Source organism: Argiope bruennichi, chromosome 10 (genome assembly GCF_947563725.1).
Source record: "Argiope bruennichi chromosome 10, qqArgBrue1.1, whole genome shotgun sequence".
NCBI lineage: Eukaryota > Metazoa > Arthropoda > Arachnida > Araneae > Araneidae > Argiope > Argiope bruennichi.
Genome location: NC_079160.1, coordinates 15,563,782 through 15,581,071, shown reverse-complemented (window position 1 = coordinate 15,581,071; position 17,290 = coordinate 15,563,782). Strand labels below are relative to the sequence as shown.

At 29.6% G+C, this 17,290-nt stretch overlaps 1 protein-coding gene across 2 annotated transcripts in view; it reads left to right on the top strand.

Annotated features, from left to right (window-relative positions):
• Positions 1–17,290, top strand: part of LOC129988933 (homeobox protein engrailed-1-B-like) — an 80,766-nt gene that overhangs the window by 57,957 nt on the left and 5,519 nt on the right. The window contains exon 2 of one of the 2 annotated variants that reach the window (XM_056097216.1): positions 3,935–3,997. The exons of the other annotated variant lie outside the window; for it this stretch is intronic. Within the exon in view, the coding sequence (XP_055953191.1) occupies positions 3,935–3,997 (63 nt within the window). The remainder of the gene's footprint in view (positions 1–3,934; positions 3,998–17,290) is intronic. 2 annotated transcript variants of the gene reach the window in all.

Genomic DNA, 17,290 nt, shown 5'->3' with positions numbered 1-17,290 from the left:
CATTTATTCAAACAACATTACTCTCAGAACTTAATGCCAGAAATAATATTATTTTAGTAAGAATATTAGAGGCTAAAACAGCAATTTTAGTTATAGCTTACCCTTTGTCTTAGGTTTCAAGAATTCAATAAATACTCAATTAATAATATTTTTTCAAACTGGAGACAATGCATAATGTTTACAAATTAAAACAAAAAATTTAATCACCTTTTATTTTTTATTTGTTAAAAAATAGAAATGAAGTATTTGATTATTCTATATTTTTTCGTTCGAAATTCAGTAAATAAATATACTAACTGGCTAAAAGGAATAAAAAGCAGCAATTCTAACAATGAGATTTATAACAATTGACTGTTACTTAAAAATTGAAACTTTTTATACAAAACAGATTTATTATTTAAGGAAAGAAATAACATTAAATAATGATAAATCCAAAAGAAAACTTATAACAATTTATTATTAAATTAATAAAATCTTCGAACGTTTGAAAAGAACTAAAGATAACTATGAAATAAATTTCGCATTTTTGCACTGGGTAGAAAGTATTTCTTGGATGGAATGGATTTACAAGCAGAAATTGAATTATTTTTGTAGAATATAAACAGGAATGCATATTAGTAGAAGAAAGTAAATTCTGACAAGTTTAAAGCCAAGGGTCATTATTCTTTTCCAAAATATTATTGCCTGCTATTCTTTGTAGTTATTAAAATATTATGGTAGGCCCAAGAATATTTTTTTTCCATTCACTGATTTAATTTTTCATTTCGTCATAACTTAATGTAAAATGTCCAAGAATAAATTTTCTAGGCATTTTACAAGAATCTTATTTTCAAAGTAAATTTTAATAGTTTCCGAAAAAAAAAAAAAAAACCCAAATGTTAAATTCTGAAATTTAGAAAAATTTAATGTGATTTATAAGTACGCTAATTTTTTTTAAAATTTTTAAAAGTGATTATTACAGTAAGGAATTTTTATTCTAATAAATCAGTTTTCATCTTGAAGTAAGTTATAAAATGTTTTAATGGTTTATTATCGCAAAGCTTTGGAATAATCCCTATTTCTTTAACTTTCAGGCTTGAATACATAGTCCAACTTTTTTGAAGCACTCATATCTTATGTTTAAAATTTCAATCAAAATAAGAATACGCAAATTACCACAGTTCTAAATTTTAAATTTTATTTGTTTCATCCCCATATTGTCTTTCATTAATTTAGACTTAAGATCCAGGGACATTATAATGGAGTGCATAAGGTACGCGTTTGGTCCGCAAAACAAGAAAGATTTTATCCCATAGATAGCATACTTCTGCTATGTCACTCTGTTCATAAGTTACAAGCTTATGCATATTGTCCGCTGTAGGAATTTCTGATGTATTTAGCTTTCATGTAATGCAGCTAACTTTTATTGACTTAACAATCTAGATATTTAATCGCAATTAAAACAATTTCAAACAATTATGCTTTAATAACAGAGTATTTACAGCCCAGCGGATATAATATTTATGCTGTTTAAAAAAAATAGTTGTTTCTAATTTGAGCTTTCTTATATATCTTTTGGCTTCATTTTAACAAACAATTTTTATCCTCAAAATCAAAAGAGGATTATTAAAAGAATCATTACATATTTATTCATAATATTTATTATTCGAATATTTCTATCATATTCGTTTAATATGATAAAATAATTTGCATTCGGATAGAATATAAACAAAATTTCGTAAACATTTCTGACTTGCCAAATCCTTTAAATGCGAAATTGGTTGAATTTTCAAAATTTTTTCGGCCTTTTGTAAGATAATAAGCAGAGCTTTTGCGGAAACTATTCGCTAATTATCTCTTTTAACGTCCTCGTAACGAGTGGAACAAAAGCCTATAATTTTGTAACACTGCCTTGGAAACTCGTTATTTTCATCATGTTTTCGATTTTTCGAAAACTAACGTGAGAGGAAGGGGGGAGGGAGGCAGATCAGATAATTTTCTAAAGCGTGGCCTATCGTAAACGAATCGCAATTAATAACCACTAAAAAGCTTTTTTTTATCAAGCTGCGTTTCTCACACCATTTGGCGGTTTTCTAATCAACTTAATGATTAGAAAGGGGATAATTTCTTTGTGGCAAGCTGTTTTGAAAGCAAAACTGTTGTTGTTGTTTGCTTTAATTGGCGGTGGAACTGGCAATGGTTGTGCAGAGAGTGCCGAACCGGTTGCTGTTCAAAAAGGCTTCATTAATATTCCGATGCTATGCTAATGAGATGCAGGAGGTTCGGCGATGAAAAAAGGTCTTTATCATCCCGATGATCGCTCACCTGATGTGTTTATCTTCCGAGCGTGCCTTATCTCACGAAAAAGACTTGTCTGCTGCTAATTCGCAGCTCATTCCGGTGATGAGGCGATGGCGAGCCATATCACGGGGCCCCGGTTCGCCTGCAACAACTGCCTGTGCCGGCACATGGAAAGGACTCAAAAGTTGTGTTAGCAGTTTTGTTTATACTGTATTAGTTATTAACAGGAGAGGGATGAGGATGGGGGAAAGAAAGTATTTTATTTTAACGAGTTGTCCACTGTATGATTTTTTTCTATGTTTGGTCCGTGCTTGAATGATATTTCCATCGCACTGACATTTTTATTTCAGATTGCGAAGCTCACCCGTGATTCATATCCAGATAAAATGCTTATTGGGTTTCGAGGATGGAATTTCCAAAATGAATTTATTCGTGTGTCAGAATTCAAATATTAAGGGTTAAATTCCTTACAGTGGATCTAAAAATCGATTTCATAATATAATGTCTTTTCAGTTGTGTTAAATCGCGATTGTCCTCAATAAAACTGTGGGAAAACTATAAAAATAATGAATGGGCCTAAATAAACATCAACTGATACTATAACAAAATATTCCAGGGTAAACTGAATTCAACACTACTAGGCAATGTTGCTCATTTCCGTGGACATAGATAAATTTCACTACGCTACTAAATTATATAAATCGGACGTGCATACTGCATTCGCCAAGAGAAAGGGAATTTTTAAATATTTTATAGTTGCTTTATTGTTGAATTTAGCGGAAATGTGAAGAATTTCCTCAACAATAAAGTAATATATTTGGTGCACTATCGATTAAATAAACTACTTGTCAGTTTAAACTGTCAACAGCAACAATAACAACAGAAAAAAATCTTTTTTTTTTTTTTTTTCACATTCTCTTTGGAGAAAACGTTGAAATTAAAAAAAAATGAAAATGGTGCTTAATGAAACTAATAAAATAAATTAAAAAAATTTCTGTAAAGAGAAATAAAATTCCAAATTCAAAAACACGTAAGTACTTACATAAATACAAGTAGGGGCACTAAAAGAATTTAATATCAATTATTTAAAATTGAATAATTCATTAAAAAAAGCTGACGTTGAATGCTTAAATGTGGTTTCGAGAACAAAAAGGTCAAACTCTTATTACTTTTGATATTTCTGATTGCTTTCTTATGTAAAAAATCTTTTTTTTTTTTTTTTTTTTTTTTTTTAAAATTGAAGGATCTTTATTCTTTTATTTTGTTCAATAGAAAAGTAACGAGTACTGTTATATAGCGTGTTTTCTTATGACGAATTTTCATTGTAAGTTATATCTTGTGTTATAATTTTACAACCTGAATATTGCATATTAGATATTTCTTTTTTCTATTGTACATTCATTTAATTAGAGCATAGGTTTGTAACTTCAGAAAACAAAGCACTGAAAATTTGCCTACCACAAATTCACTTAATATTACTCAACATACAAACATCAAGCCGACAAAGCAATAGAATTAAGATGTATCGCACCTTCGTGTTTTAGGTTTGTTATGTGTGCTTGCTTGTTATTGTGTGTGTATAATGTATTGTGGAGATTGCCCTGTGTGATTTGCAAGCAGAAGCGTAATGCGTCCCGTGTTGTGTCTTTGTCAGGTCCCCGCAGAATCAGATCCAAGCAGGCTCAGAAAAGCGACGACGATGCTGACGGCTCAGAAAGTGAGAAAACCCTCTTTTGTTTTTCTAATCCAGAGAGAATGGCTCAGGATGTGCTCTTCGGACGGAAGCGCACATCGTGAGCCAATCTCCGAACATTTTAAATCCTAAGCTCTAAGAAGATCACATTTTCTCTGCCATCCACCAAAGGATTAAACAGTTTAGAGGATATTTCGGTTTCGAATTAAAGAGTAATCACCACATCATTGAAAATATTAACTGAAATGAAACATTTTTTATTGGTCCATTTAATTTTGCAGTAGCCCTGGCTTCGTGATTTGAGGGATTCTAGATTAGATCCTCTGAATACTGATCCAACACAACCAAAATTTGGTTTTAGACATCTTCGAGTCAGATTCCTGAATCAATGTCCACGATTTCAAGCCTTGCCTTTGCATGGAATTTTATGATATCGACCTACTGAACCTTAGTTTGGTCTTAATTTTGTATTATGTAACTGAGATTGGATTGGTATTTTGGTTCAGATATTGTCCTTTACTGTACAGTCAATAATTCAGAATAGAGAAATACCTAAATACTATCTCTTAGTTCAAATATAGAAATTAATTTAATTAATCTAATCCAGTAGCTTCATTATTTGGAAAATTTAAAGTCTAAAATCCTGGAGATAAAAAGCGAAACATTAAGATACAATGAATTATTGTGAGCAGATATCACTTTGTAAGGACCTTGAGTTTTTATATTAACTCTTTGTTTGGATACAGAAGCATAAAGAAATTTCGTCCTCTTTTAATTTTAAGATTTATTTAGGAAATTTCCCTCCAAATTTTTTTAAAATTTAGCAGTGAAATTATTACATTTATTCTGTAATACGATGTAGTTAATTTTATAGGCGAGAAAGGAATCACGAGTCTTTATTAGCAATTAACTATTTTTATTTTTCATTTGCCTTGTATCTGAGGGTCTTCCAGTTTGATAACTGATTCTGCGGAGATCCTGACAAAATTTCCTAGTGCAGTCACAATCATTTAGTTGAGTGTAGTTCGCAGTTGAGAACTTTTTGGTAGAGATAGGAACAACGTAAATTTTAAAACAATCAAGTATTAAATATCTTTCAGAAATAGCAAGTGCCATTTGCAGTTGAAGTAGGAATATAATTTGAGATGATGGGTGATTTTGTCAAATTCTAATGTTGACAATTAAAAAAAAATCTACAGCATCTTTTGTATTCCTTATTCTTTCGTTACCCTTGGAATTGGCAGCGAATGTAACTTGAAAAATATTAAAGTTTTAAGAAATTATTAAAGTTTATTTTTAAAAAATCTTCAGGTAAGTATGTATGCATTTGATATTAAACTTAATTAACCTGGAATTTATTGTACACTATTTTGTTTGCTTTTACATGGAAAGCACCAAAACAATTAAATTAATTTACACTATTTATAACTTATTAAACGTATAGGACTTTTGAACTTTAGCAGTTTTAAAATAACTTTCTTTGCCTAGACGAATTATTTTTATAATAATACTTTTCAAAAGAAATGTCGTATAAATCGAAACTGCTATAAATAAATCACTAAAATTTAAGTTTTTGGAATTCCAAAGACTGTGTCTTCATTTTTTGATATGCAGTTTTATGTATTTCACCCTATGTCCATCACAAAAGATGGATTTAATATAATTTCACCAACATGTTAAACTTCTTTTTAGATGTAGAAATTTCTCATTAAGCAAATATGGACTTACTGATTTCAACTCATTCTTTCAGTTAATCACTGATTTAAAAAGTAAATATTGTAAAAAACTTCTATCAATTGTTTTCACATTGTTTTCAACAAGGCATATCCTAGATTATATTTCCGCATAAGAGCTGCATAGATTTTAACATTATACTTTTCCTTGAATTATTTTTTACAATTCCATAAAATTTCCTGAAAAAAAAAATCCAGTAATCATAGCATTCAAAATGTATCGCTTCTTATTCCCCCCCCCCAAAAAAAATGTCCTAGATAAACAGTTTTTTTTTCGAGTGATATCAGCATATTTTATTGCTACCTTCAATTTTCATATTTCTCTGGCGAAATCTTCCTTTTCCGCTGCCATAAAAAAAGTAAAAATGCCCAAGCAAACGTTTATAGATATTTAATTGCATCTGAGAGACATTTATTGTGAAACTAATGGGATTGTTGCCACACATACAAGGCATAATAACTTCAAATAATAATAACAAGAAGAAAAAAAACCTTGTGTTCATCCTTCGGGAAAGGACACCAAGATTAAATCTTTGCGGGGCTTTAAATTAAGGCTGATGGCATCACTCGCATGACAAGAATCATCAACATGCCTTACCTGACTTCTGATTCATTATAGTGTGGAAAAGAATTTCTTTTCCAGCGGTCTTTTCATATTAAGATGAATTCTTTTTTTCCTCCAAGCTGGTACACTATCTCCATTACTGTGTTCTTGTCGTTGTGCACCTTAAAAAAATATAATAGCTCTACCTCTCAGGTTTATTTTTAACTACGTTTGCTGTGTACAAAAAGAAACAACTCTTTTATTTGCCGGTTTAAAGAAGTTAAGTTAAAAAACTTTATTCTGTAGTTCGGACTGGACTTAATGTTGCACATTAAAGTTTTAATAAAGGCGTAAAATAAATCGTCTTCTAATCCAACTTTTTTTTTTAACTCTCAAAATATATAAATTACTTTTTGCTGATGTAGTGTCTGGATTGTTTGCTTTATATTGCTCAATTTTTTTTTTCATTCATATTTTGCTGATAAATATATATATTCTAAGACTCTTATATTCTTTGCTTAAGGACTTTATTACAAAAATTAAATTTAATGCAAAAAATTAAATTCAAATTACTAAAGATAAAAATATCAGAACAACATAAAAATTATCTTTTATCACCAAACTATTTATAACTCAGCACTTCATTCTTAAAAAATGATTCGGAAAAATATCGTCACTCTTGAATTTTTTTTTCAGAGTTTCAGTATATTATATTCATTTTTAATAGCATACATTCATAGTTCCTTATTTATCACAGCTTTGAGGAAAGATTTTATTTTATTACTTTAGTTAAACTTAATTTTTACTTTCATTAATTAAAAAAATATACAAATTCTTACAATTCTTTGCCGAAGACTTTTGATAGAGATATTTAACAAAACAAAGTGAAAATAAATTAAAATTGCCAGCTTTGTTATCTGTAGTATTAAACACAGTGTAAATTTTAAAAGAAAAATATACTGGTGCGTCTTGTGAAAATACATCTTGTTCCGTGCTTAGACATTTTATTAATGGAAACGAAAATGGATATAGATTCCTGTGAGTAGTGGCAACCAGCGCTGCAGCAGACAAGCACTTTGTATTCCATTTTCTATTAAATTGAAGCATCCAAGTGTAAATAAACAAAGATCGGTTGTTTTGGCGGAAGGCGAAAGATGGATACGTGCCTGACATCTATTTTGAAGAGAGGAATTCTTCCACTAGCAGTCCGCCATATTTCTTTCTGACGTTCCAAAAGAAGTCGGTTCCCTCGAAGAAGAAATATTCGAAACCATCTGCGATCGAACTGGCCCTTCACATTCACTTCGAGTCGATTCAGAGAAATCGCCAATAAAAATCACCCGTTGAGAAATCAAAGAACTACCAGAGAATGATTTTGTTAAGATTTAAAGAAAAAGTCACTAGGACTTTAAAAAAATGAAATTTGCGACATTTCTTGACATGGTACGCTATTATTTTCAGGCATTAGGTATCTTCTGAAAAGGAATAAAGCATTGGAAATTGATTCTGTGTACTCACTATTATAAGATTTTTAGAATCCTCTATTCTTATAACTCGCGTCACTAAATATAAATAGAGATAATAATTTTTCAACTTAATATTTATTCTTTCCGATATTTTCGAATTCCGATAGATATTTCTTTAAGATAATTTCCGACTCTTTTGATGAATACGATTTGCAATATTCTTTTTCACCTTTTATTTTTAATTTTTGTTGTAAGATTCGAACTAAATCAAAGGTGGAAAGAAAGTCCTCGAGATAAAATGGGAACTTCGGATTAAAATATCTGACAGGAAACCTTTAGAGCAATAGTTTAAGAAGGATAATAGATGAAAACATCCGTTTATGCACGAAAAATGAGAATATATGTGATGGCTTACATGTCTATGAAGTTGATATATATGTTGTCTTAAAATTCTAACTCTTAAATAATGATTTATATCGATTTTAAGATTGATACATGCATGCACTCATATATTTGTAAACCAACTCTAAATTGCACAATTTGTGATATAAATATTTTAATATAATGTCATATTATTTGGCTTAGTTCCTTTTTTTAAAATTAAATATTTTCTTTTACATGTTTTTTAATATAACGGATTGGAATTGGTTTAATTATGCGGTGCAAATTATACATAGTTTTCACAGTACAGTTTTCAATAATCAATCCGTAATTAATGATATGATTGTGTTCAAATGCATGTTGCCAATGCTATTTTCCTACCATTGCCACTTTGTCTTAACAAATAATATAAGATAAATAAATAAACAAAAAAAAAAAAGGTTTTAGAATCGAACGAACGCACTCTGAATGCCATCGATGATAGCCTTCACGCCGTGAAATCAATTACTTAATGCATAAATGGTTTCTTTGTCCAACAAATGTATTTTCGAACTCCATGGAGCTTCGTCCTGTCCTTAGCCATCTGGCCCCTGCCAGATTTTACTAGGATGGGCTGTCAATTCAAATTCAGCTTTAGGTTTCCTGAATGCCATCTGCTGCTCCTTAAAAAACGAAAACAAATTGCCAAAAAAAAAAAAAAAAAAACACTTTTTTCTCTTAAATAGTAGCAGATTTCATGAGATCTAAGTTATTTAATTGAAGAATTTTACTTGAAAGAAATTTTTAATAAAGCTCTCCATTTTGTGAATTCATTTTATTTGATATATGTTTCTGAATCATTAATATATATCGACAAAAAAGACAGAAGGTAAATCTAATAAAACATGCCGTTCTAGCAAGAACTATTTTTTGTGTTTCTCTCAACAGTAAATAACCGAAGCAGAATCTTTCATCAAATAATTTAAAGTTCTAACTGAAATAGATTATTATTGATTTTCTGTTTTTAAATTTAACAAAAAATTCAAGAATACTATTTGATTTCAGAAGATAATTATCTATCTTGTAGTTTAAAATTCTTTAATAGTAATACGAATTTTTAATATTATTTGGGTATTAAATCCCTAGCTGTTCATTTTTCGTATTTCGGAAAGCATTAAAAAAAGAATTAATATTAAAACTGGACTTAGAAAATGCATTCATCAACTAAAAGTATATAAATGGAAAAAAGTAATATCATAATGAAAACTTTATCTATAGAAGATATTTATTTTAAGAAAAAACGAATTTTGCCTATTTTTGGTAGAGCATATGCATTAAATACTAATGCCTTTTTTAATGTTTTTATATTTCGAAAATATATCTTTGATTTAAGAAATGCATTTTTGGAAAATTGTTTTTCCATTTTTCTAAAAGCGAAAACAAAATGGAAATAACTAATTCGAGTTCAAGCCAAACAGAATTTAAAGTTCAAACCAGTTAGAATTTAAAGGAGTAGAAGCAATTATTCTCTCAATCCTCGATTTCGAATTATAGAAGTTAAAACAAGCATAATGGACTCCCTCGGATGCGAGGAATAAGTTCCGCGTTTACAGGTCATGCATTATAAAGTGCCTTTATGCATATTCGAACACATCTTTAAATTCTAACTGAGCATATTTATATGACTTGCAGTTTAAAATATTCTTTCATTGTGATATATCGCTAATGATAATGAAATTTTTTCAAATATATATAAAATTAAGTTTAATTAATAATTGAATAAATTCTTTCTCTCTCTCTCTCTTTTTTATAAACTTTTACTTTTCCAGCGATAAGATTTACTTCTTTCATATTTAATCAACGTGTAAGATTATATATATTTGTTTCTTCCCCCTCCCACTATCAAAACAAAAAATATACAACTTTGAGTTTATTTTACTTTTTATACAAGATTGTTTATCGCATTATTTGAGAAAAGTCACAATATTTTTTTTTCTTCACATTGTACAGTTTGAAATTACGCATTATATGAGAATACGAGAATCCATTATTTATACTTTTAAAAGTAGCATGTGATTTTCAAGCTAAAAATTCTTTTTTATATAATCAAATACCCCCTCCCCTTTCTTTTAACCCATAAAGAAATCTATCAAATTAAAATAATTAGAGATTAGAAATCGATTCGTAGAAAATTAGAAATCTATTAGATTAACGAAATCTAGAGATTAGAGAAATTCTATTCGATTTTTTTTTTCAAAGTTGCAATTCTTCTGAAAATCCATGATATTGCTACTATGTGCAGTTTTCGAAATATTTTTCAAACATCACGCCCGTTCCGTACATTCGCAAGCATAGCCGCGTTAGTTCCAGGGCGTGGCGACATCTCGAGAATTGCGTAGGGTTAGATACAACATTTCTTCGCAAACATGACATTTCACTCGAAGATATCTTCCATAAAACCGAACCGTAAAAAAAGCAAGGTTTTCCGTGTGTCCGATACACTATTTCCTTCCATTAAAAGACACCCTGAACGGTGAAATTCCGTTCTTCTCGGAAAGATGTATGCGCATATAAATATATGCAGCCGCAAAAATATTTCTTCTATCGGAATCCGGTGCAGTGCGAAAAGCGCGGAGAAATTCCTATGCAAACAGCGGGCGAGTCGGAACGCGGAATCATTCGATTGAATTCACAGGCTTTGCATAGAAATAGATCTGCGTGAATCAGGATTTTCATAAAACGATTGACAAGACAAAGCGGTTGGGGTGCGCGCGTTTATTGTCTAAAAAGTGTTGGCGTATTGAAACAGATACTTCTGAAATATCTCTGGAATAACGGACAAAATGATTCATCTTTTGCATGGAAGAAACTGTGTTCATATTTTTATTTTGTCAGAATCGATGGTACGCTCTTTTCATAAAAGTTCTTTCGTACAGATATTGCTGTCTAGATTCAGGATTATTTCATCGATTTATTTATTTAATTTCTTGAATTATACTATCAAATCTTTCATAATCAGTTATCTTTGTTATATATACATTCTAAGAATACTCCTTTTTTTGATACCAATTTTGCAGCATTGTTAATTTTAATATTCCCAATCGATCTTTAAAGTATTTTTAATGGAAAAGGATTCTACAACGTCTTTATCCGACTTTGTGGAGAAACTTTATTACTGCATTGACAAAATTATTTATTAACCATTATTTATAATTTATCAAGTACTATGTTGATAAATATTATTTGAGTAATACTTCAAAAATCTATAGCAATAATTCCCGTTAGTTAAAAATAGTGTAAAACTTGGTATTTTTCCAAGATTGTTTTGAAAGCATTTTCCCTATGTAATTTACAAATAGACTATTTGTACGGAATTAGCAATAATATAAAGGAATAAATAAATAATTACAAATGCGGCAGTGATTCCAAATGCTTCTTGATTTCTTTCCATTTTTTTAAATAAAAATTAACTCTCCAGTATTGTGCTGCACGTTTAAAAAATTAATTTCCTGAGTCGTGTTACTGAGGGGGTTTAACACAACAGAGAAATCAGTTTGAAATCATATATTTCTCCATACAACCAAGAACCTCTTGCGCAGTTACTAAGCAAACTTTTACCGTCGACTTCAGTTACCATCGGCTGCTTCACAAACAAGACTTCCAAATACGAAAAAAATATGCAATTCATCATCTTAAAATCACAAGAAAGAAAGCTAAACTATATTGTACAACTTTAAAAAAATAAATATTAGTTATAAATTACATTAATTAGAAAACCAGACTGTTATTTCATTAAGTTGCTATACACAAGCAAATTCAAAAGCTGTTATCTAGAAAAACTAAAAATAAAAGTTTGCATTGCTGTATGTGAAACAATAACGTCTCTGGCATTTTTTTTGTTGTTGTTTAATTTATAAATTCAAAAATGGCAAATGAATTTTTAAGAAAAAAATCTAAAAAAATTGAAGCCCTACCAGTGATGATTCATCGAAAATCTAGTAAATCAGACTTTTCTTCCGGAGCAAGGGGACCTTCTAGACGAAGTTTGACTGTAATTGAAATTAAAACATCCTTTTGATAAAGTGGTTTCAAACTTGGGGCGCTTCGAGCAATAATAAAATCAAGAAGAGGAGCGCTTTTCTCCCCTTTTAAGACTCGAGCGTTCGACTCTCTTGTACATCGTTTCATGTCTATTTAATTTGGAGGGCGCTTCTGACAGGTAATTTCTGTCAGTCGAGTGATTGAATGGACGCTGTTGTCGGGCGCTGCTTGATTTGGGGAAGGAAGCGATTTTAATAAGAGAGAAAAGAAAGAAGGGGGGGGGGGATTCGAGAGAGAAAGAAGAAGAAAGGTGAGTGGCTCGGCTCCAAATCATTAATCTCGGAAAGTAATAGCATCAGCTTTTCACTCCTCCTTTCCCGCACCCCCGATGCAATTCATTTGGCATCTCCCGTGGGTTCAATATAAGAAAAAGGCTTCTTGACACCTTCGCCCGATGATTGGTGCGATCCACCTTGCAATAAACACTCAGCGCCCTCTGGCAGGATCTAGTCATATCTAACGCTTTGGGAACCACAAAGAAAAAAATCATTTTTTTCTCTATAGAATATGGCAAAAATTTCTTAAATGGTTATATACTAAGAAGGTGTCGTATTGGAGTAATTATCTCTAATTTTACTCAGTTTTACTTTCAATTGGGAAAAAAATGTCGATGCGCCATTTGCAATGGTAATCAATACTGTAATTAAAAATTTCTAAATAATTAGGTTGTAGATTTCAGCAGGAAGCAGAAAAAAGTGTTTTGTAGTGTTGAAACGTTTCGTTATTTTAAAATTTCCTTGCATTTTTTTATTTCCTTTAGATTTATTAAAAGTGATACGATACTAACGATACTAATATGGAGTCTTATTAAAAGACTTCTTCAGTTACTCTTTTTCTGTAATGGTGTTAAACCCAATTAGAAAAAGAAATGAATGTAAATGCGAAACTCGCAAAGTAAGCAAAATTGATTAAAGGTTTCATTTTAATGTATACATTTCTAAATAAGTACCCTGTAGTAAGAAACAGAAAAAGTTCTTAGCAAAATTAATTTTTTTAAGATACAATAAACAACAAAAAGTTCCTTCCGTGATTATAAAAATTTTTATTATAATTATTTCGAAATTTTATTACTGTTTATCCTGCAGAACTAACAAAAATGCTTAAATAGTATTTCATTTACAGCGTGTCTTATCAAAGTACTCATCCCAATTACTCCGATTTTTAGTCATTTTATCTTTGAGTCAGAAAAGTAGTATTGCTAATATCGCTTTGTAAATAAGATAATTATGATTGAAGATTTAATGTAATTCCAAAGGAATAGATAAGTGTGAAGTGCTGGATTATATACATATATATATAGAAGAGAGAAAGAGAGAGAGAGGGAGATGCATATACTTCCAATTAAATGTATTCCAATTCAAGGGACGGACTTATATCAAATGCTGTATTAAATGCAATGACGTTTCATATACATCCGTTAGTGCTAAATCAGATATTTTCATTTGAAAGAGTTCGATATAATGTGCTACCTAATTCTAATACATTCACTTGATCAAAATCGAGCAATATTTCAAATGAATACTCATATCGGAACACACATAATTTTATTTTTCATTTTTTAAAAATTACTGTATGCACACATAATAATCAAATAAAATGAAAAAGAAAATTCGAGTAAACAAGCATATAAGAGAATAAATAAATAAGATAATGAATAACAAATGTTAATTATAAATCAAGTAATAGCCATAAGAAAATTAATAAAAATTAATAATAAGCGAATAGCTCCAATTTCAATCAAGGGCTTTTTTATAAAATTAAGCTAATTTTGAGACTCTCGGGTTATACGACCTATAATTATTCACATAATTTAATGTGAATAAAGATATCTTATTTCCCTTCTATTGTTATTCTAAGATTCTGAGAATTTTAAACTCAACCCAGTTTGTCTAGAATATATGAGGCTATACATTTGTTCTAAATTATGAGATATGAGAGAGGCATTGTAGAATTCACGTATATTTTGTAAAATAGTCTTTCACAGGCTTTTTTTTTTTGAATTCTGGAAATTTCTCTCTCTCTTTTTTAATATTATATTTTTCCACTAAAATCTCAAAATAATGGACTACTGCATCTAAAATTATTGTATTCTTGTTTGTTTTCTTCATAAATTAATTTAAAAAAGCGATATATTCAAAGAAAAAATATATTTACCAAAAGCTACTTTGTAAACACATAAAATTTTATAATATATCAAATTTTAAAACAAAATCAACATCTTATATTGTTAATAAATTTCATTTCAGGAAGTAATTTCAAAATATATACGACAATTTCGTTAAAACTTAATTCTGGCAACAGTAAAGTGACTGGTTTTCCATATGTTTAACTAAATTAGTTTTAAAATCCAAATATGTGTACAACTTTAAGGTGAAAATTTAGTTCCATCAATAGAAGGAATTTTCTAATAAGTCAATTCATTTGGAAATATCTTTTTCTTGCTTAAATGTTGTTTTGGTTGCACAGTAACGGTTATTCAAGGTGTGAAAAATCGGTTCAGAAGACAAATAGAAATGTTACAAAAAGTTATTCTTAAAATTGGTACAGTTTTTGGAAAAACTATTCAATTGTTCCCACAAAACCTGTCTACGTTTATTTTTCTATAGACTTCGTTTAAGAAACGAGATTTCGTTTTCAAAATGGAATGCTTTTTTTTTAAAGAAAAAATCCATTTATGAAACTAATTTCAGTTCAGTCACAACTGGAGTAATAATTTTAAGTCGCAATTGTTTATTCGAGAATAAAAGACCTAACTTATTTGCATTCGTTTTGGAATGTATTCATTACTTGTAAAAAGGTGTTTTTTTAATGTAGGTGCGTGTGAGGGGAAGAATTTGATAAATTTAAACCTTAGTAACTGTCTTGCATCCAGTTTTAACAAAGATTTTTTTTTTTTTTTTTTTTTGTAAGCAGCTTTTTCAACAATTTTTATCCAAACTGGCACCCCTTACCTCATAAAGCAAAAACAGGAAGTATGAAGAAGGGGAATAGGGGAAGAAATTTAATAAATTCTTCCCTACACACTTGATTTTAAAGCACTTCATGTAGAATTAAAAGACAGGGGGAAAAAAATAAAGCAGTAGCGGTAGAAGAAGGGAAGAGGGTGCAAAGAATGTGACATATTTTTCGTTCCCAGAAATGTCGCTTGACCTGCAAAGAATGCAAAAGGGTGGTTGGGGGTAGAGGAAAAAAAGCGGCAACCCCTCAACAGAAGCACTATTAAAAAGCTCTTTAAATGGAGAAGAAGTTAATTGTTTTCTAAGCGTCCGTCGCCCACAAAAACAATCATAGCGTAAAAATGAATTAGTCCCCGGACAAAATTTTAAAATATGGTCTCCCTTTCTGCCTAAAGCATTTTCCAGAAACAAATGTTAGGGAAGAAAAAATTTTTATGGGGGACCTTTTTTCCCTTTTTCTTTCTAATTTTTTTTTTTTTCCCTCTCTTAGCTTTTTGCCGAGCAATTTACTCGGAGTAACAATTAGTCGAAATACCACAACAGAAAATCTGGAATTCATTTAATTTTTTTCTTATTTGTCCTGTTTTTTCTTTCTGAATTTTTTTTTCTGTCCTGTTTTTAAATAAAAGGATTCCTTAGATGGAATGTTCGCTCTGAAGACTGGAAAAGGAAGTATGTGACACATCTTTTCTTCCTCTTTCTTTATTTGTTTTTTATTATTACCGTTTTTCTTTCTGTCTGTTTTTCATTTCTTTTTTTTCAATCTCTCGAATCAATTGGGAAAAAAAGGAGGGAAAATAACGATGATGGGAGAATTCCTCGCAAACGAGAGAGTCAAATTATCACCAGGAGATGAGCTGTAATAAATCCTTCATTTCACCTGGATGGAAATTACTTTTCAGTTAATAACCGTTTCTATCTGAAAGTAAGAAAGAAAATGATACGATCAGATTTTTGTTTTCGTTCATTCTGGAAATAACTTCCGAAAAACGAGTTTCTTAAAATTGCGTTAAGCTTTTCATACTTTTTATAAAGCTTATTAACAAGCAAAAAATTGCTGCAAGGGGGAAATAGGGGGAAATATTATATAATTTTTTTTAAATATTGTTCGCTCTAACATTTTTTTTATCAAGCATATTTCATACCTCCCAAATTATTTCTAGAATTTTTACGGAAAAACGAAAATAAATTATTATGCCTAAGAAGCATATTTCTTAGAAAACTTCATGTTCAGCCCTATCATTATTAATATTAAGTGCCCAATAAATAAATAAATAATGCTTAAGCTAAATAATGACAGTATCCTTTTTTACCTTGTAAAGAAAATTATTTACTTCTGACATGTACATTATAGTTATTTACATATCAATATGGTAAACTTTCTGAAACTTCTTATTTATTGATAAAATTTTTTCATCTTAAAATCTTATTGATTAATTAAAAATAGTTATCAAATTTTTATCTGCAAAGAACATATTTTATTGTCAAATTTTTCTGTATTTAACATTCTGAATCAGTTAAATTCTTCATTTTTAATTTCTCAGATTTGTAGTATTATTTCTTAAAACGTGAAAATAATAAGGCTTACAGGGAGGAGAAGATGCATTTTTGGGGTTTTTTTTCTTGAAATTCAAATTATGAAAGCAAAACATAGCTGGAATCTTCAAAGAAGCTTTAATACATGATAATCTAATTGCATATGAGATTCAATGGGAAAAACTGCGATAAAAATTTAAACGGCATTCTTTCTAGAATCTGCTCTAAATATTCAAAATTGAATTCGGAAAATTGTTACCAAAATTTAAATAGAATTTCTTCTAAAAATTATTCTAATTAAGAAATGTTTCTCTGCCATTCAAAATAAAATTTGTCGTGAACTTCTATAACTCATTTTAGATTCATTTGATTCTTTTTTCGACTAGGCTTCTGTTATCCGCATTTGATAATTTTACTACATATCTGTAAAAATTCACTGTTACATCAAAATACATCAAATCAAATCAATCAAATTCACTGTTACATCAAAATACATCAAATCAAATCAATCAAATTCACTGTTACATCAAAATACATCAAATCAAATCAATCAAATTCACTGTTACATCACCGTACAATTATCAAATTGGTATAATTAAGTATGCACTTTTTTAAATTCT